This window comes from Drosophila nasuta, chromosome 2R, assembly GCF_023558535.2.
Source record: "Drosophila nasuta strain 15112-1781.00 chromosome 2R, ASM2355853v1, whole genome shotgun sequence".
Taxonomy (NCBI): domain Eukaryota; kingdom Metazoa; phylum Arthropoda; class Insecta; order Diptera; family Drosophilidae; genus Drosophila; species Drosophila nasuta.
The window spans coordinates 33183753-33205285 of record NC_083456.1 but is presented as its reverse complement, the minus strand read 5'-3'; the positions used below and the strand labels follow the sequence as shown (position 1 = coordinate 33205285).

Here is a 21533-nt window from a genome sequence, read left to right as displayed (position 1 = left end):
TCATTGGGCAGCCAGTTCATAGTCTTCCCAATCACGATCCGTGTTTACATATACAAAAGTATTTTTTTAATAACTTCGACATTTTTTTTCTGATCGCAACCACACTTTCAGAAATCACAATTACTATAGCTATTATTGTATATACCAAAACTAGCTTTACAATTACGCTCGTTATTTAAATTTAGGTGATTTGCAGAAAAAAATACAGCTTTATGTCTTATAGTCTCTGAGATCCAGTGTTTCATACCGATATACGGATATGTCTAGATCGTATCGGCTGTTGATGCTCATCAAGAATATATATACTTTTATAGGGTCGGATATGCTTTCTTCTACCTGTTACATACATTTCCTGCCTGCACAAACTTATAATACCCTTCAACCCTATGGGTAGCGGGTATAAAAAACAGAAGCAAGCAGAAAAAACACTAATAAAAGAAAAATTATATGACCTCTTTCCTGGGCCAGCGACCCGCATTTAACATTTTTTATTGAAGAATTTCAGAAGAGATTTTTACAGTTGGCTTCAGTAGCGCTAAAGCTGAACGTTCGGCGTTGAAGTTGAATGGCGACGCTCAACGTCCAGTGGTTGATGCTGCTGCAACATGTCGTATACGCAATTTTGTGTTTATTGCCTTGTAGCACTTTTATGTGTGCGTGCGACTGTGTGTGTGCGACTGTGTGTGTGCGTCTGTGTGTGTGTAGAGTCTTGGCACATTACACTTACACACAGTGGCAGCATCGTTAGTCATAACTTGGCGCGTATTTGCTGCTCTTGCTGTTGCTTCTCGCGACGTGCAACATGCCACACAGCAAATCAATGAAGTGCTTCTGGCGGGGGAAGGTTCAGAATCTGTTGCCTGGAGAATTGCCTGGCGTGAAGCGGCTCAAGTAAATTTCGTGTGGCTAGCAGCATTGCAAAGTTGATTGATGACTTTGACTGATTGCCATCAAGACTGCTCACCACAGCCACCTCCCTTCGCTGTCGCCTTCTCTCTCTGTCTGGGCTGCGGTCAACCGATGATTAACTCAATCTGCTTTTGCTCCGGGCTAATGTCGAGTGAATTGCCGTCGTCCTTGACGTTCCTGACATGGCTCTAGCGCTGCTCATGGCAACGACAAGTTGTCAACGACGCTGCCGTCTGCCAGCTAGTTCATAAATAATGCACTAACATTGCGAGTGTGAGCGTACATGTTGCATGTGGCAAGTAGGAGTGAAGAAACTAGGCACATTCCAACAGTCAGAACAGTCACGACTCTGTTATTAATTATGCTAAAGACAGCGGGTCAGGCGTGGAACTTATTGTGTCATTTTAAGTAATTATCCGAGGTTAAGCTGTAACCAGTTCTCAAAAGAGGGGGAAGAGTGACAGAATGTGTGCCGCAGACGTGATGAGCTGCCCCAAACATATTCTGTGGCAAGCATTAGACGTGCCAGACATGTGCAACTAATATATTGAAATGGCAAAGTTTGCGCAAATAAAAAGCACATGTGGCCACTCGATGTTCTTGCCAAACACTCCAAACAGTCTGTGCTGGCAATTCGAAATTCAATCTCGATGCGAGCGTTGCACTTTTAATTGTATTCGAGTTGCAAATTGCATTTGCTGCTGCTAGCGAAAAGTTTTCTTGGCCATATGCGAATGAGCACGCTTTTGGGAATCATTATACTTTCAATTTGCATGCGCTGAATTCGCGTTTTTCCATTATTCCAAAACCATTGCCTTTGAGTTGATTCACAATGGGCTGCATCGCATCACGCTTTACTAGATGTTGAGCAAAGACTCTGTTCTCAAAGCGCAGCTCATCTCAAGTGAGGCTGGGCACTAAACCAACCACCAACCAGCTAGTCAACCAGCCAACTAACCACTCGACGTCACAAAACTTTCCTAATTGCCTCCGGCATTTCAAATCGAGTGCTCGACATCAAAAGCTTTCGCTCTCTCTTTCTCTCACTCTCTCAGTCTCTGTCTTTCGCCTCCAACTCAAACTCAACCAAATTCTGAACTAGTTCTCGTATGAGCTTGGCTCCTTTTGACCCTAGACTCTTCAGTCTCCACACTCTCTGACGATGATTGCCAGCTTCTTTGTCAAAAGAACTCACTTTGCCGTTCATTAACAATGTCTAGAGGCTAGCCCAGCAGAGTAACTAAAGTACTATTCTTCTCCCTTCTTCTAATTTGTGCCTTGCTAACTTTTACACTAATTAATCGCAGATACTCTTACCACTTCCATTGCTGCATTGTGCGCGTATCTCTATCACATATTTTTCTGTTTTCGGGCGAAACTAAATACGAACACATCATCTACACCCACATTACTTGCTTGTTTTCTGTTGTTGTTACGACTTTGGCTTTGTCTGCGCAACTCATACATATTTTAGAGTGAATATTGTGAATATTCTATTCTATTCACTGCGGACAAAGTGAACTGTCACTGTCCATACAAAAGGCAATGTTGACAACCTACGCAGTCGCCAAATTTTTCATAAACAATTTAATACCTTTCAAATACGCTATCAACTGAGCGAGTTAGTTGCTAGCTGAACTCGAATTAGGTATCGATTTCCTACTAGGGTATTTGATATTCGCCAAGCCTTTTCTTTACTGAAATTCTTATTGATTGGAACAGCAATGTGAACAAGCCAAAATAATGCGCAACATTTGCCAATATAAATAAATGTTTCCATGTTTTGTATATTGCGGATATACGATTGGATATTTACTCTTACTCATACGAACTCACAATGCAGTTGAATTGACACAATAAAATTCTCTTTAGTATGCTGCTTTCATCTTTGCTTTTCAATTGCTCTTCCAGTCGTCACTGGCAACTTGAATCCATTTCCCCTTAAGCTGCTGCTGCACTTGTTTTGATTCGTTTCGTTCTGTTCTGTTCTGTTTTGTTTTGTGTGCATCTCTTCAGCCTAAGAGCCGCAACTGGCACTCTCACTTGATCCCATACTAAGCACAAACGCAATTTCTTTCTCTCTGCCTTTTATCGCACTTCTTGCACAAGCAACACTTTCTCATGTGGCTGATCTCTTCGGCTTTGACGCTGTAGTTGAACTTGCAGCCATTTTCCATTTTTCATTCTACTTTTTCGTTTGAGAAAATGAAAGCAAAAAAAAAGATCTGTCTACAAATATTTCTCGCTTTAATACTGCTTTTAATTGTTTTTTCGTGCTTTCAATCAAATATGAGCAATTCAGTTATTGACATTGCCGTTGTCGTTATCGTTATCGCCTGTGCACATTTGTCTGCTCCAGAATGCGACCCTTGTCACAGAGTTCAATAAATTGCTAGCAACAAAGACTCGAAGGGATAGCTGCCGATGTCTCCAAGCTGATGGCTGAATAATCTCACATATTTTTTCGGCTACTTATGGCAAAAGTCAACATTAATTGGTCCCTTTGAGCTGGGATTGGGCACGTTCGCAAGGTGTAAAAAAGAAAAGTGAAAAACGCACTTGGGTTGTGTTGAAATCGTCAACAGCTTGATAAAAAGCATATCGTTTATATGAGTTGCTTGTTCATCAGTGGAATAAAAAGGGACACACACACACACACTTTGGGGAGGGAGAAAAACAGTTCACAGCTGAGAAGGACTTTCGGTCAGAGAGTTGGAAAAAATTAGATAAATTATTTGAACAGCATTCAATTTGCGGCAAACGGCAGAACAACAGAACAGAGAAGGCCGAGTAGGAAAAGAGAGGAGAGTGGAGGGGAAAGAAGAAAGGGAAGGCCATGGCACATGAAATGCAAACACGAAACGTAAACACAACAATTTTGGGCTTTCGTTGCAGTTGTGGCTGGGAGAAGCTGCTACGGCAGGAAAAGAACGTTGAGAACTTTGCCTTCCAACTCATATTTTATTCAACTGGACCGGAGGACAACACAAGCGACTGCTGCTGCTCTTGCCTGGCTATGGATATGGCTCTGAATCTGAATCTGGCTCTGACTCTGACTCTCAGTATGGCAGCAACACACCCGCCAAATAGCCAACCAACAGTAAACGGCTAACGAACTTCTGCAGCTGAGCTTTAGTCATTTTTCTTGCTCTCTTTTTGCGCTGTGTTTTCTTTTTTTGGTTAGCGTTTTCCACAATAGTGAAGAAAGTGAAAAAATGATGAGAATAAAGTGCAAGTTTACTGCCCAGAAAAGACCTGCCAGCCAACAGGCAGCCAGAAAACAAACAGACAGTATTGTGAGAGTTTTGGACTTGGCCTTTCTTATTGTGCCTCATTTGCATATCCCTTCGAATGGGCGGAGCATAACTCAGCAACTGGCTTATGTGGATAACCTGGCCTCTTAATTAATGTAAAAGCCTCTAATAACAGTTTTAATTGCAAGTCTTTGCGACTAAATAACAAGCAGCTTCTCTTACTTTGTATATCTATATTTTCTTTGCCTGTGCCTGAAAGTAGACTTCATTTTTTAACATTCCTGATGACAGCTTATCAACAACTGGCTGAGAAAAAAGAAAAGCTGTACTTGATGATGATCAATGAAAAGGTGCAATCTTAATCGCCTAGGGAAGGTCACATACATAGAGTACAGTACACACACACTCTCACTTACAGTATATAATCGATTTAATGGTTCGGCCAAGCTCAAAATGAAAAGAATCTCGAGTGTGCTTCCGCTGATGGCAAGCCTGGTTGACTTTTTGCATTATCCAGAAGTTTGACAAAGGAAAGGAAATTATCATAAGTTTCGTTAGACTTGCGAGGACAGGGAACTTGCTTTAAAAGTATTTACGCAAACAGTGGCATGAGTGAAGGAGCCATAGATAGATAGAGAGACACACACGCACACATGGGCAAATGTTTTTGGGGGGGGAAAGTGTTTTATGAATTATCGATTTTCATTTAGGAGCATACTAAAGGGAGTCTGGGGGAATAGGAGACAATGGCGACACAACTAGGAGAGCACTCCACAACTTAGTCTCTCAGTCGTTTTCATCTTGTTGTCGTGCTGTGTGACGTAATGAAATTCCTGCAAGGTATTTGACTTTCCCCATGCCGCGACCCCGCTCTTGACACTCTGATGTCTGTTGACTGTTGACTCTCGTCAGTCCTTGCTGACGGCACATCCGTGACATTGCAAAAAAAAAGTCAGCAGATGCCTGGGGCAGAGTTGACATAATGGTTGGACAGTCGGAGACAAAAGTTGAATACCAAAATGGAATTAATGTAATTAACGCCGCGTGTTGCAGGCAAATTGTCTCACCACGTTCATTGTTGTAGTTGACATGCTCGTATTGTGGCCGAAATCGCTTCGGATGATAGCTTTTGCCTCTCATTCACAGCCAATGGCTAAATGACCAAGTAGCTAACCAGTCAGCAGCTTAATCTGCCGAGGGATGACATCACGCAATGGCTACTGGTTGAGCGGCATGCAACCCAAAGTAATTACAGCCCCCCATGAGGCAGGTGGCAGTTGGAGATGGTAGATGGGAGATGGGAGATGAGACATTTCCGAGTTGCGAGTTGGCCAAAAATATTTAGTTTGCTGTGAAGTTCGCTAATGGAGTGTGCAGTTCCATTTCGTTGGGCTTGTCTGCTCGTGTTTCCTCATTGCGCAAATTAATTAATAACGCCTGTAACATTATCTTTAATTAGATTTCAGTGACTTTCCCCATAATATACGACCAGGCGTTCCTCAACACGCCAACTTAACTAACTTCTAGCTCCCATAACCTAGCGGGTGATAGATGTCAGTCTCATACTTTTGAGTGAATTAAAAAGTCGCGCACTCTGATTAATTACCGCCCCCAAGCAATTTAAGATTTATCATTTGATGAGTTCAGCATAATTTATAACTGATTAAGTAACAGATAACAGTTATTAAATGACTTTAATATTTCCACTATTTAATGTGCCACACACTATGCATAATTATGATGAAAATCCTTTAAGCTGATTTAAGAAATAGACACACACAAACACACTGCAAAAGAGCAAATGTATGTTTATTGAGTATACGCCTCGTATGCTTGTTAACATGGCAACTCATCATCATAAACATTTTCTCGATTGCCTGTTGCCGAGTGTAATCAAGTCATTAAAATCTCTGCCTCGATTATCATCATAACTCGAACGTGAGCTTGTCAATATTCTGTGAAACATGTGTTCAACTGACATCTTTCGTTCGTCAGTCCGTCAGTTAGGCTTCAATTCGTTTTGAGTGTGAGCAAGTTGTTATTGTAAATATGCCAGTAGATCAATTTAATCCATTTAAATTTAGTAGATATTCCTCTGCTTGCCAGCCAGGCAATCCCTCAATCCCCGATCCCAGCTGCCTGCCAGTTTTTGCCAAAGTATCATCCAATATTCGCTTCGCAATGTTTCTCACTTTGCTGATGTTTTTGTTGCTGCACAATAAATATTGATTACGATGGTGTTTTCAAAGTATTTTCTGCTCTGCTCGGTTGTGTTCTGTTTTGTTGTGCGGTGGGTTTATTTGGCTGAGATGTCTGGCTTAATGTTCCGTTGAAATTCTAATTTATAAACCAATTAGCAGCCGAAGCTCATGGCGTTCCCATAAATTTAGCGATGCCAACAAATTTAATCAAACTGCTCACTTCCCGTCTACTTTCCCCGCCGCGAAAGCGAGCCTTCGAGCCTTTACTCTTTGACTCCTGGGAAAAGCGAGTGAGACTGAGCAGTAAGCCTGTCCTGCCTGTCTGTCTCTCTGCCTGTGGAGAAGGCGTTCACTTAGCTGTAACTTGATTTCATTCACGCTTCGTTAATTCGCATCCGAATATAAATTAACTAGTTGTAATACTGTTTGCCTGCTTAGCGCATGGATTCATAGATGAGAGCAGCGCATTCAGAGTCAGAGTCAGAGTCAGAGTCGTAGTCAGAGATGCGGTCGTAGTTAGTGCGATTATCCGGCCAAGGGCAATAAACGAGGCCAAACATCGAGGCAGATTAAGTTCCTTAATGCGTTCAATAGGCCAAGGGCTAATCTCTGTTTATGCCCCCCAAGCTGTAAAATGGAAAAAAAGCTCAACCGAACGTAATGAATGAAATCACTGATGCTAGTAATTTGAATTTTTTCAGTTAGTTGTATTTTATTTGTATTTATTAACTAGTAATTTATTCAAAATGAAACGTACAAAAGGTGCGAATACATAAGTGGAAAAACTATAATCGAAATAATATTCACAGATTTAGTTGAAAGTTTTAAACTTAATGCTACGCTTTGATTTCCATCAACACATACACGTTTTTTTCCCCAACCCTGTTACAATATTATTTATTCAACATTTTTGCATTACGCGTATTCGTTACTCATACGTAGTGTTGCATTTAGTATCGCATAATGCGTTTGGGTCTTTAATTAATGCGCCTGTATGTATTTTTAATGATTTCATTTACGAATAGTTTTCCATTTTGCATTTGAATTTTACATTTTCCACTTCCATTCACTAACGCACTCTCTCATTTTGCCAGTGCTTACGTCTGATTCATAATGCATTTAGTTGAGCTCTTTGTCTCCTTTATCTATATCATATTTCTTTTGTTTAAATTTTTTTGTCGATTTTTTCTTTTTTTGAGCGCAACACGCATATTTTATTTACATTTAATTAATAACTTTTCTCTATTGTGAACATGCTTTAATTGTTATATATTAATTGAGTCGCTGCTCCACTCCAGTCTATCCAATCAAGCTATTTGCTAGTTAGTAAAGTTCTGTTTTCTATGTTGCTGGAAGTATTTCATTATTCTTTTGTTTGCTATATTTACATTCTGACTAATTTGGGTAAGGACTGTCTAGTTTGTTCGTAGTATTTTTGGCTATTCTGTACAGTTTTGTGATTCGTGCAACTCACTCCAAATGCAATTGCAATTGCAACTTATTCATTACTACAGAAGTACACACACTTAAATGCTAATCAGGAAGGCACTTGACATTCGAAACAATAACGTCAACATCAACAAAGTCAGACACACAAGAGAGACCAGAACACAGAGTTACAAACGTTACTCATCATCATACTTATGTACACACTCAGAGACAAACACACTCATAAAAGTATTCATACACTTAGTAGATCTGCCAAGACTAGAGACTATGACCTAGATTGCTGTTGTCTGCAGCGTTTCATTTTCCACACACACATACTATATGCACACATATTTACACAACACATTCACTCTGGAGCTACCTCAGCTTGGCTTGTTGTGGCAATCCATTAGCTTTGGCTGGCCAGATCCTTCCGCCGACCTGCGCTCTGTGACCTGCAGCCTGCGACTTTCGACCTGCGACCTTCGTTCCGGGCCGGATATTAATTACGCTCATCCATTTGTAGCGCATTAATCCCGAATACACACTGAATTATGCACACACGCGAAATCGCTCATACGACAAGTTGTACACAGCGCCTGAGTTATGACGAGCCAGTCATGTTTACAAACATGCGGCAGCATGAGGCGTTTATACGGCTTAGCACCTTATATAACTCTCGTACACACACACACAGACGCACACACACGCCTACTTGATGTGTAGACGATTATGAAGATTCACTTGCGAGAGTTGTTTTTGGCAAATGGAAATATTGCGAAAATTGATGAAGGCAACGCAAGCATATTTCGGCTCGCTGGCAACCCATTAGTTTTCTCTTTCCTCTCTCGCTCTGTTCTTGTGTTTATGTGTGTATTTACATTATTGATAACATTAAATGAGCCTGACGCAATTTGTTTTCATTCTTGTGGCCGCCTTCGCCTTCAACTTCGACTTAGCCTGCGATTTGTCTCGCTTAAATCATTCATACGACGCCGCAGACACACAACAAACACATTTCCCCGAGCGCTTAACCTAAACATTGTGCTAACCTAAAGTCGCTAGAGATGCAGAGATAGAGAGAGAGTAAGTGACTAGACTTCCATCCAGAGTTCAAGTTGTGTCTGTCTGCTCCACGCATTCACAATTTACAATTACAGGAAGCTCGTCCACACATTTATACTTATTTATGTATTTGTTTATACATTTAAAAACAGACATCATCATCATCGTCGTTCTCGATTTCACTCCCCTACACACCTGCTTGCTGTGGCTCTGACTGCTTTTTGGGACTCAGACTATTCCCCAGTTGATTTGTATTGTCTTCTGTGCTGAATGTGTGACCCGCTCTCGCCTCCAGCTAGGGTCTGGGCACCTGGACTCCCGCCTCGGCATCGCAGTTCTGCATTTGCGGGGCGGGTACGCTGATGGCCGTGGTGTAGACGTGAGGCTCGCAGTCCACCGAGCTGGGTCATCCGTAGTAGAACTGCGAACCGACCGAGAGGCCAGTCGACAGAGTGCGTGGAGCCGTACCATCATACGACAGCTGTGGCTGCAGCATGACTGCCGCGGCGGGCTTAGTGCGACGCAGCGTTGAGGTGCCTGGAACTGCCACGTGACTCAGCGGTGCCATGGCCAGCGGCGATGTTGTGGACGCCTGCTGAGCCGAGGGATGTGCGGGCGAACCGCTGGCCAGAGAGGAGGGCGGCGTTGGTGTGTTGCTGGGTCGCTGGAGCACGCCGACGCTCTCGGCATTTATGAGATAGCCACCGCGGATTGTGGGCGCCGTTGTGTACTGAGTCAGCGAGGTGAGGGGCACCATGGTGTCTGTCGAAGAGAATGCTTGATGCACAGCTATCGCAGGAAGAGGTCGAATGGTCAGGTATACTTACTCATGCCGCTGCTGCCGGGCAAAGGAACGCCTGGACCGTTGGCGCCAATGACAATGGCTGGTGCTAGGATGGTCGCTTGACCAGGAGGTAAGCTGCCCGCGCTGCTGGTGGCTACATACGAGTTCGGCGCAATGCCGATTAGATCCGGCGATTGTCTGGCACCCACAAGCAACGAGTTGGGAATCAAGCCAGGCGTAGCTCCTGAGCCTTGAACCGTGGACAGTTGACTGGGCGAAAGGCTGGCGTAGAGACTACCAGCTGGTGCGTAGGTGATGTAGTTCTGCGGTTGCAGTTGATGTTGTTGTTTAGGTGACAGCTGGGGAAGATGGAACACGGCGGGCATACTCACCTCGTTCTTGGATACACTGGGCACAGGTATTGAGGTGGTCAGATCAATGTCCGCATCAATCTCCGAGATGGTGTCGTTAAACCCACTCGGGATGGTCGTCTCATCCACCATGCCGCCTGTGCCGCCCTTGGAGGAGTTGGAGTGAGTGTCACTGGCCATGCGACGCCGCTGGAGGACGAGGCGAGTGGCCACAATGACAATGGAGCAGAGCACGCCCAGGGATCCAATGATTAACAGATACAAATAGAGGCGCTGCTGGTCGTCTGCGAATACAAATGGGAATGGTAATAGGTTGGCAAATCCTGAATATCATTATTAAAAAGAAAGAATTCATTCAGCGCGCGCAAGCTGAGCCAAGGATTTGCATAGAAGGACCACCACGTGCCTTTTGTGAGCTGCCAAATTGACTTTAAGTTGACTTTAAAGTTGTTTGTTTGTAAACAACATTTGACATTCACAAATGTCAGTCAGCCTCCCCTTGGTCGAGTTCCCTCAATGTTATTTGGGATTAGACTCGTGTTGTCAGACTTTGCTATTCATGAGGCCATCTGCTGCCAAAGACAGCAGAGGCATAGACACTAAACTGGGGTCTTGGGCTTACTTGTGTTTTTCTATTATTGCGAATGTAACCAATCGCTTAGGATCTCCCCACTCAGCATGGACTGGACAACCAGCAGAGGAGCAAAGAATGGGTAGTCGAATAGTTGAATGCTTGACTTACCCTCCAGGCTTAGGTCGGCGCTGTGTGTCATCACGGGATTGACGCCACTGCCATCGGTATCTGCATCCAGTGAGCCGTTTGTCACGCTCTGAATGCCATCTGGATTTGAGCTACCCTGGAGCCTGGTGCCATTGATGCCGCTGCTGGTTCCATTACCCTGCGCCGTTTTCGTCGTGTTGCTGTACAGCTTGGGTATGGCCTCGGACTCCTTGTAGATGAGCTCGTCGTCATACAGGTCGTTGATGTCACCCTCAAAGTCCTCCGTCTCATCGGCCTCCACCTCCGAGTCGTTGCTCTCCTTCAGCACTTGCTTGGGCACTGCGGAACAAAGACGCCATTCGCATTCGCATTCGCATTCACATTCGCATTCACAACGTTCATTGAGGCCCCCAAAACGAGCAACATAAATCACGCGGCCAAGTCAAATGCAGCCAGGAGCTCAGACTTCAGCGCCGGGCATCAATCTTATGACCTGACGCGCGATTCTGATGCGAGAAAAGCGCCAACAAAGGAGCGCTCTAAATCATTGTGAGTGGCAGGGAGCAAATGCTTGCCCTCTCCCATCCACTTGAGTTTCTTCTCCCCTCTCTACTTACCGCATGTGTAAACAACCTTCAGATACATTCGTGAGTTGGGCTGGCAGGGTGTGCCAAAGGTATTCGCATCCGCTGCCAGGTTGCAGCGCCTTCTCCCATGGCAAATTTGCATCACAGTCTCGGTGGCAAACGATGCCAGGCACGCTATAGCGAGGGCAGACAGTACAGTAGAGTCAGTGCGATGCAATTCTGCATCCTTTTGGAAGGCAAGTCGTATACTTACTCTCCTCGCGCACTCCTTGGGGCTGGGGACATTGAATGCTCTCGTACTCGGTGCGGCCAAAGCTGGCACTGTAGACGGCAATCCTTGAGTACGGGTTGCACTCCAGCTGGGCGACATCATTATGGCAAGCTACCTTGCTGCGGAACTCATCTGCGAAATCCAAATTGCACAAGTCAATTCATGAAGGAAAACACCCACAAAACGCTCAACGCGTGTGTTCATTAGCGAACGTTGCCATTTTCTATCTTAAGTTTGTCTCCCTTTATTCTCATGTCAAGTCAAGTATCTTTATACAGTGCTCGCTCCATACAGTGACTTAATAAAAACAATACGTAAATCCAACGGTCTAACTATTTAAATAGGAAATATGTTATGTAAAGAAATATATAATATTTCAAAGCTTTAAATAAAAATTTAAATTAATTAAAATATTCCAGTAATTTGCAAATGATTTCAATTATTTTAAAACAAGATTCCTATTCCGTTCATTCTATAACTTTTCTTTAGCAAGTTTTAACAATGAACACATTTACTTTTCGAAGAAAACACTGTACAAAATTAGTGCTCAATCTTACGTAAGTTCGCCTAATTGAATGCTCACTCCTTGGAGCGCGTTCTCTGTAATTCTAGGTTGCGAGCAGTCCGTGTCTTGGCTTGCCAAGATAATGTCATACTCGCTCTGATTAAAGTGTAATCAATGATTCAGAACTTTGTAATTGAAAGTCACGAGCTACTCATTTTCTGGCGCATCATTTCAAGCCGAACTTTTCGCTCGCAAATTCAAATATTCATTCGACAATGGCTGCAGCACTCCACCATTCTCTCTCTCCTCTTATCACTTCCTTCCCTTTGCAGTCCCATGTGCTGTGCGCTGCATGGAAACTTAATTTTGTATCGTCGCTGCTATTTCCAGTTACACAAAAGCACGTCAAAATGCTATTCGAGGTTCGAGGACAAAGTTGCCGCTGTTCCTGGTAAGTCTAGGCACATTTACTCATCCCTCTCCCATCGTTCCTTTACTTCCTCTTTGCTAACGGACTAGTCAATGCCCGCCCTAGTGCCGATGCCTCCATTCCACCTGACTGCATTTTCGGAACGCACGACAGCTCGCTAAACTCGCTGTCTGCTTGTTCGATGTCTCGTTGGTTCGTTGTTCGTTGTCTGGGTCTAGTCCTCGTTGTGGCTCTGGTTCCGTGTCTGAATCTGTCAGTTTCAACAGTATTTGCTCGACAAAAATATCGACGCTGCAGCGTCGCAATGTGTACTCGAGGGCATTGCCATGGGACGAGAATGAAAACTGGAACTGGGACTGGACACATTCTGAAATGCTAAACCAGCCGAGAAGCCAAAAGTCCGGATGAAGCCAACACTCGTTGAACTCATTCGGTTGGACGTTTATGTGTCGAAACGAGTTTGTGGTGCTCAGCGTTGATACACAATACGTATACGTAACGTATTACGTATACGTACCGTAGAGTGAGAGTAAGAGGGCAGATAGAATTTGTTAGCCATTTTACGTGTCCCATTGTACGCCCAATAAATTCCAAGCAAATTAAACAAAACTTTCGCTCGTCGTCGGTTGTGACTTACATGGACGACATTTGTAGGCGACTTCGACGATTTTGCGACTCTTGGGACAAGGATCGTTGCTGATTGCATTCGAGCTGCTGGCCGTGCTGCTGTGGTAGCTGCTGGTGCCGGATGAGTCGCCCACTCCGCTGGCGCCCAGGCCATAGAACTGCGGGGAGCCGTGGAACTTGCAGTGCTTCTTCTTCTGGCAAGCCTCCACCACGGTCTGTAGCAAGGAGTACTGTCAACATAGAAAAAGAGAGAAAGAGAGAAAAAATGAAAAAAGAGGTAAAGAAAAATCAGTTGCAATTTAGTTTTCAATTCGCCAGCTCCTTCGCCTGGTGTGCGCAAACAGAAAAGAAGCTGAAAAGTGAACGAGTTCAGGAACTGGGCGGAAATTGTAAACTTTTACAAATTGAAATAAAATATTTGCATTAAAAATGTAATTGAAGTGTTGCCCGACAAGTTTGGCTTACGTTGAAGTTTTCCATTTATTTAGCGACATCTTTAATATCATAACTAACATTCATTATGTTTACCTATGAACGTAAGAAAGCAGCTTCTTTTTCTTTACCATGTGGCAACAGCTGGAAAAGATTGCTAATCCATTTGTTATGGCCCCCAGACGACTGACTGACTGTCAGCTATTCAATCAGTGCCCACATTGTTGCTAACGATGTGCATTTCTCTCAGAATTATGTACGAAATTCCGCTTTGTTTACTGTTCTATTTAGTGTGACAGACGAACAGACAGCCGGACTGACAGACAGGCGAGCTTGGGAGCAACGTTAGTTGGCGAGTGGCAGTTTCGGCTGTCACACGAATGTTTTGCGCCTTCTCGTAATCCGCAACGCGAGTGTAAACTGTTTATTTTCAAGTTATTTTTCACTATCTTGCGTTGACAGCCCGCAGAGAAAAGGCGGACAGACAGACAGACAGGCGGACAGACGGACGGACGGACGCACGGTCGGTTGGGCAGCCTCAATGTCTGACAGCAGGTTTAGATTTGTCGACTCTGTCAGTCGGTCGAGTCGTCACAAAATTTAATAACAACGACAACGACGACGACAACGTGGGCGACAACAACGCCCAGCAGAGACATAGAGGCAGAGAAATAGAGAGAAAACGAACAGCGCGGAGAAAATAACGGCTCGAACAATGGCGACAGAAAAAACGAGAGACAAAAACGATGCGAGAAATTATTTGCTGCGGTTGCCGTTTTTAGCGAAGCGTCATGTTGACGCAAAGGCCGAGTTCTAACTTTTTTGATGGGCTAGGGAAATAGTGGGGAGCGTGATGAGGGGCGTCCTAATGATACCCCATGGGACGTGAAGGAATCTTGGCCCCAAAACTCAGCGTGGGTCGCTGGAGGATCTCGCATTGACTGACAAAAAAAGGCAACTTTTCTTGGGCCTTTGTCAATTTTCTTCTTCGCATATGTATTTGTATTTGTATTTGTGTGTGTGTGTGTGTGAGTGTGTTTTCACTCTGGCAACTGCCACTTTTAACAAACATTAAAAACAAAATGAATTCAGCTGTCTCGTATTGTTTTCTACGTTGTTGAATTTGCTCCAAATTTAAATTGATTTCGTCCGCTGCGCATGAATTTGGGTTCAAAGGATGCCTTTCCAAATGTCGGGCAAAAGGCAACTGAAATGTTTAATGAATTGGAAGCGTTATTCGGAATTCGGACAGAACGCCATTCTCTTATCCCTTCCCCTTTACCCTCCTCCCCCTACTTGTCCCTAGGCTCGCTAACTGGAATTTATAATGACAAACTGCCTCAGCTTGAGCGGACTCAACGGACGCAGATTCAACAGCAATCCCTCGCTTCCGCCCAGGCCTACATCGATCTATCTTTCTAGCTTTCGCCTAATTGGCCAAATTCAAGGAAATTGTCATAAATATTGAAAAATGCGCCGGAGGAATCTCAGTTTTCTGATGGCCAGCCTTAAATGACAGAAGTCCGCATTTCCTTGCCCACGCAGTTAGATCCTCTTCTAGTTCTGATTAAAAAAAATAAGGGCATTTATAATGTATTTAAATTATAATAAAAACTTGCAAGAGGGGGAAGAAAAGAAGAAGAAAGAAAGGAACATCGATATCCCCAATCAGACTTGTCACATTTGCATTAAAATTTGACAGTTTCAACGCAAACTTTTGCTTTACTTTGTAAATATTTATGAGTTCTACAAACAAGTTTGGATCACAGCTTTCCTCTGTTGTTACCTACTGCCCATGAAAATGATATGATAAGCTTTAGTTAAGTAAGTCTTAAGTCTTAAGTATCTTAAATTGTTTAAATTATATTGTTTATTTTCTTATGTTATATGATATATGTGTGATATGTTCAAAAATTCTGAGCAAAACTTGTATTCATCCTAATATTTCCACCTCTGAAGGTTCTAAGCTATATCCCCTGGAAATTGCAGCCTTTAGTCTCTAGATTTTGATTTACTGCTTTTATCTTTGGATATTTCTCATTTTATTCACCCAAGTTTGGCTACACTTTGTTGTCTTCGCCTCATTTTAATTTGACCGACAGTTCGTTGACTGTCTAAGCTGCTTGACAACTCGTATCTGAGGTTTTTTTTTTGGCCACGGCTATCGACCCACTTAGATGCTGTTAGGATTTCTGTTGGCCAGTCGGTGTTGAATTCAATTATCATTGTCAACACTTGTTTAATCTCCATGGTCACATTAATTTAGCCCAGTTCTCAGCGTTAACGAAACAAGCAAACAAAATGAAATCCGAGAAGCAAGGCACGAGACAAAAGAAATGAAAAAAGAAACCCTCTTATTTAGAAGAAGGCGGAGGAGTTTGCTTACCTGTAACGCGTTGGGCCACATGCAGCTCTCGGAAGATGAAGAGCCGTCGCTATTTTGGGCATCGTCTGTGGCGGATTCGGTGCCAGTTGGACTCGTCGTGGTGGCAGCTGGGCTGGGTAGAGCCATGGCGATGGCGTAGCCTCCGTTCACATAGCGATTGGCGGGCACCTTTTGCGTGGAGGAACCGAAGATGGAGCCGCGCAGCAAATGCTTTGCCTTGCCACGTATCTCTGGGCCAACGGTGCCGGCGATGGGGCACAGCTCCTCGATGCTGTAGCCATCTGTGTGGGGTGTAACATAAAGCACGAAATGGCAGACGTGTCAGGAATAAATGGCCCTAGGATGGCTCTCCAGAGAGAGAGTGCAAAAGAGAGGCGAATAGAGGAGAGAGAGAGAGAGAGCACTTACCTTTCGCCACGAACTTGTTGTACTGTGCAAATTCAATTGAGATGCTGGTGCCGCGCGGGCAAGCAATTACCACCTGATCCGTATCACAGGCCGCTTTCTGATATGTGCGCAGTGTGGCCGATAAAAGAGCTATGCGTGGCACGTGCAACAACACAGCCGCATCATGCAACACAGGTGTCGAATGTCGAGTGTCAGATAAATGTTGTTACATGGAAAAGTAGAGCAAAAAGTGAATTTAAATTAATTTTGTTATGCAATTATTATGCCACTCAATAGTTCAATTAATTTTATTTATTTAAAGTTTATTTAATTATTTCGCTGACAATGCAATTTAACAGCTCAACGTCCCGTAATCGCATCCCGCAATGTCAAGCAAACCTCAATGCCGTTTATTTATATTTATTTATAGAGCACACGCCTCCCTCAAGTCGTAAACGAGTTGCAACTTCCTTTCTTTATAAAACAAAGCAGCAAATTGAAAATGACAGGACGTTGTCTGAGAGCTCCGCTGGGAACTGTGAACTGGCAACTCTGAACCGTAAGCAGTTGAGTTTGAGTCGAGCACAAAAGAAGCCCATGCGGTAAGCTGAGTCAAACAATTGTCGACACAGCAAGCGCAACAACAATGGGGCAGGCGAACAGGACACAGGTGGCATAACGAGGAGCGGCAACAAAGTTTTGTGGCATCGTCACGCTGCTCGCTGCTCGGTGTTCCTCGAATTTCTCAACAAGACTAGGCGGAGGGATGTGGGCGTGGCTGTGGCATGGCGTCAGAAATGCGCTTCCGCACTTCAAACAAGGCGTAAAGTGCACATTTTTAGCGAGCCTTAAAAGGAGGTCTTGTCTCTCCGGGGACTAGACAAAATTACACAGAATTCTTGGCAAAATACTTTAGTTCGCTACCCTCGACAGACAGAGTTTATGCATGTGGAGCATGCCGAAACACAAGTTTCGTGCTTTCGTCCTTCAATTATGTGATATAGAAATAATGATGTACAAACTAAATGAGTCCGCCCGTCTATCAAGCGAGCAATTTAAATGTGGGACAGGGAATATCGCCTTGCTCCGCATTGTGTTTTCCTAATGAGTTTGGGCTCAGAGAGAGTGAGAGAAGAGGAGAGCACAGCGAATTGGTTTTGTTTTTGACGACTGCCTTCGGCGAGGGCGTGACAGCCAGCGAAATGAGAAGAGCAGGAGAAGACACTGAGATTGCAGCCCTGAAATGCGGGCAACCGACTGATTTATATAGCAAACCATAAATTATATCTAAATGGTGCGTTCTCACAGCTCGCTTCTGGCAGGCGAACGCGGACAACTCGTAATTATTTCTACATATAGATATAGATGGAGATACGGCTATAATCAAGGACTATTGGCCAGCAGCCAGCGGCCAAATGGCAGGTTGTCGCCCACGTACAATAAATTTACCAAGAGAGAGAGAAAGAGAGAAAATAGTTTGAGCGCTTAAAGCTAGAAAGAGTTGAGCTCAGTCAATATGCACAATAGACTTGTCATGGCTTACAGTCAGTCTTCTCCGATATGAATAATATATTTAATTTCTTTGGAGCACTTCTATCTGAGCAATTGCTCAGTTGCGCCAGCTGGCTACATTAAATTAATTGTTATGACTTTACAGCCGTTTTCTTTTTCCTTTTGGTCTAGGGAACGAGCGAAAGTTTCAAAGGCGATGGACGGAAGTCGCTGAAGTTTTTTATTGGTGCCATTTGAGTTCAGCAATCGAATCACTTTCGTATGGTAGGAATCCAAATAAAAGTTCGCTTTGCGCTTGCCCATAAAATCCGGAATCACCTCCCGTTCCACGTTCCAGCTTCCGAGCAGAAGGAGGGAAAAAACTTTACCTTTTAAAGTGAAAGCGTTTCCAGCGGGTTGCTTAAACTGCAAAAACAATAAAAATCACACAAAAGTCCCTTTGACCTTGTGGTTTGCCCCAGCACAATATGTGTGTTTGTGTGTGTGTGTGCACTGTACAGTGAACACTCGTTTGCATGGACGCCCCCTTTTGCAACTGGGATGATGCCGCACTTTTCTGGCACTGGCTCGAAACTTTTTATTTGATTTGAAATTGAAAGCGGTCCAGACAGATGCCGGTGGCTTCTCGAAGGGGGAGAGAGAGAGGGGCGAAGGGAGGGGAGGCACAAATTTGCTTTGAGCAACCGCAACGACTTTACCTTACAGCACACATTACAAACAAGTCCAAGTCACAGTGAGTGTGTTTTATCCGCATGTGCACCGCATCGTTTTACATACTTATGAATAATTTAAATATAAGGCCTACTTCTTTACCCTCCCCCCCTCGCTCCCGCCTTTCTGCCAGTTGTGTCCTCGCAGAAGACTACAATTGAATATTTATATAGTAGATGCCGCACACAGCAAGATATGTCATCTGGCTCAAAGGCAAATCCAAAACCAGAAAAACTCTTTACAAAATTCGAATTCGCATTTCAATTTCTATTTGTATCTCTCTTCTATTTGTATTTGTATTGCTAGCTGCTGTATTTGTGTTCAATTAAATGCAAAGCCCATGAGGGTGCCACATACATATTTGTATTGTAATTCGGACAAGCTGCTCAACAACTGGGTCAAGTTCTTGGCTGGGAGAGAGAGGAAAAGAGAATACATGTGTTATTAAGGAAACCGCCAAGTAAAATGGCATCGAACAAATGTACTTTATACTCAAACGAACTGATTCATTATTCATGTCGTGCACTCAGAGATTAATCATTCGCTTCAAGTGGTTGTCAGCAGCTGCAGTTCGCACGCGACTTGCAACTTCGATTGAGACAACGCTGCGTATGCGTAATCTGAGAGTTCACACACACACACACAACTTGGTTTGCTTGAACTTCGACAGTGCCCAAAGGGGCCAACAAGACTCTGAGGCACAGAGGCACTACGCTCGCTTAACCCCAATTTAGTTGTCACTACTATTTGTGCTCGCTTCCTGCCTGCCACAAGGAGTCAAGGAGTCAACAGAGGAGGCTGGCTGTCAACACAGCACAGAGAATAGCCAAGGCCCAAAGAAAGCGAGTGTCATCGGGAGTTTGCCGAGTCAATGGCCCAGAAGAAATTGATTTGTTTTGATTTATTCCATTGCTTAGTATATAATCTATATGTATGTTTGCTCTGGGTCTTCGTCGTCGTCGTCGTCTTCGTCTTCGCTCTGAGAGTCGGCTCTGTGACCCTTGGCACCGCGTGGGTTTCGCCACTTGCCGCTTTGATGTTGCCCGTCCTTGGCCTTCGCCTTCGCCTCTTTCTTGCCACATGCAAAGTTGTGTTGATTTCTTTTGGGGACCGCCTCTCTTGCCACATTCATATTTTATTGTGCCATTTGACTCGCTTAATAAATGGGAATTTGCCACTGTCGATACTGTTCAAACGCAGCCCCAACCAAGCAGCAGGGACATCGAGAGAGAACGACCCGCAGGGCAAATTGGCGTTGCGGCATCTTTGTCCTTTGCTCCCCAAAAAAAGAAAATGCCATAAAACTTGATATGTATCCGATATGCCTGGCGCCCACTCAATGCTTGTCTCTGTCTGTCTGTCCGAGGAAAATCTAATTAAATGAAATTTAATATTTCCCCCATCTCATCATATTCAAGATGGCCAAATAATATCGATTGCAGGGACATTTCCAGATCCTGATAGATCATAAAAGAACTGACGAACTACCGCAGAATATTTCCCGAGATGCGTCATCAATTTGATGGTCTTTTAATCAGCATTTAGTTTTACTAGCGAACCGATAGCGAGTCTTTTAACTAACTGATTATCTATCTTCCAAATTTGTGCTCGTAAAATATTAAGGTTTGCTTTAATAACAGATTGAGCGACATCAAATTTGTAGCACCATAAAATACAGAGCTACTTATTTCCTGCCTTCTACTAGATCAATTTGAATTCCTTTATGTTCTAAAAATGATTGAGAATGATATTTCGATATGTATTTATATCTTTTCGCTATCATTTTCACAAAATTTGAAGGTTTGTTTTAATAATAGATTGACTAGAAATGTTTTGCTTTGCAAGATTATTTTGAATACTTAAAAATGAGTACAACAATTAACTTCTGTTCAGGTGACTCGATGAAGGAATTATTTTGCCTTTGAAATGCACTTTCCGCTCTAAGTATATCATTATGCTAGAGCAAACAGATATTCGCCTACACTTTCAAGCCAACATAAGGATTTGTGTTTACAAAGCGTGTCTAGGGGGACAAAAAAAAGGAAAGAAGAAGGAGAATAACTTGGCGAGTTCTCGGCGGAAATAAGTCATTCATAAAGTGCAAACAATACAAAAGTGAAAAGAATAAAAGTGAACTGCAAAATGTAGACATAATATTTCTCCCTTTTTGCTGACTCGCAATGGTTTGTTCTCGGACTCGTTTTCAGGGTTGAGAACTGGGACTGGGATTGGGATCGGGACTCGTGCTTTGTAGTGGACCCCGGCTCTAATCCTGAGGAAACAAAAGTTTATGACATTTTACGAGCTTTTTTAATACTTTGTGAAAACTTGTGCACATTGCCATCCGTCTGTCCGTCCGTCCGTCCGTCCGTCCGTCTGCAGCTTATCCATCTTTAAGCCCTGCAACTCGGCGGAAACAAAAACAAAATTTATGAACGTGTTTTGTCATGTATGGATGGCTGCCTGGACAGATGAGAGCTGCCTGCGGACGGAGGAGGCAAAGCACGAATAAGTCAGTCAAAAAAACACACATACGCCACGTATAACATATATCTGAGTTTAACTCGCTTTTCGCTTTGTTCGCTGTGACGCTTGTGCCACATTTTTTGGACGCACAGCGTCGCGTTAAAAACTTTTCTGTTTGTCTACACATCAGCGACAAGTGGCCTGTACATGAAAAGCGTATGGGAGGAGGAGGAGGAGGGGGAGGAGGAGGAGGCTGCCTCAATCTCGAGGCATGCAACATTACTTTGCGTAATTGAGAGCATAAATTTTATGAGCTCGCGCTGCGAGTTGGGAGTCTATGTGTATTTGATGGGCTATGAAATATTTCGTATGCATTAAAGACATTAAATAAAGCGCAGAGAGAGAAGTGAGAAGGAGGAAAGTAGAAGGAATTCTCAAGATGAATGAAATCTGGTGAATACACGTTTGCTAGACACATACGCAATG

The 21533-nt window shown here is 43.6% G+C and overlaps 1 protein-coding gene across 3 annotated transcripts in view; it reads right to left on the bottom strand.

Moving 5' to 3' along the window:
- Positions 1-6684: 6684 nt before the first annotated feature.
- LOC132786014 (uncharacterized) overlaps positions 6685-21533 on the bottom strand; it is a 30695-nt gene continuing 15846 nt past the window's right edge. For 2 of the 3 annotated variants that reach the window (XM_060792376.1, XM_060792375.1), the window contains exons 3-10: positions 16380-16508; positions 15972-16252; positions 13164-13383; positions 11574-11723; positions 11351-11494; positions 10755-11072; positions 9685-10296; positions 6685-9619 (exon numbers count right to left, since the gene is read on the bottom strand). In XM_060792376.1, the coding sequence (XP_060648359.1) occupies positions 9264-9619; positions 9685-10296; positions 10755-11072; positions 11351-11494; positions 11574-11723; positions 13164-13383; positions 15972-16252; positions 16380-16508 (2210 nt within the window). In that variant the 3' untranslated portion in view covers positions 6685-9263. The remainder of the gene's footprint in view (positions 9620-9684; positions 10297-10754; positions 11073-11350; positions 11495-11573; positions 11724-13163; positions 13384-15971; positions 16253-16379; positions 16509-21533) is intronic. The other variant, XM_060792378.1, reaches the window with a different exon arrangement.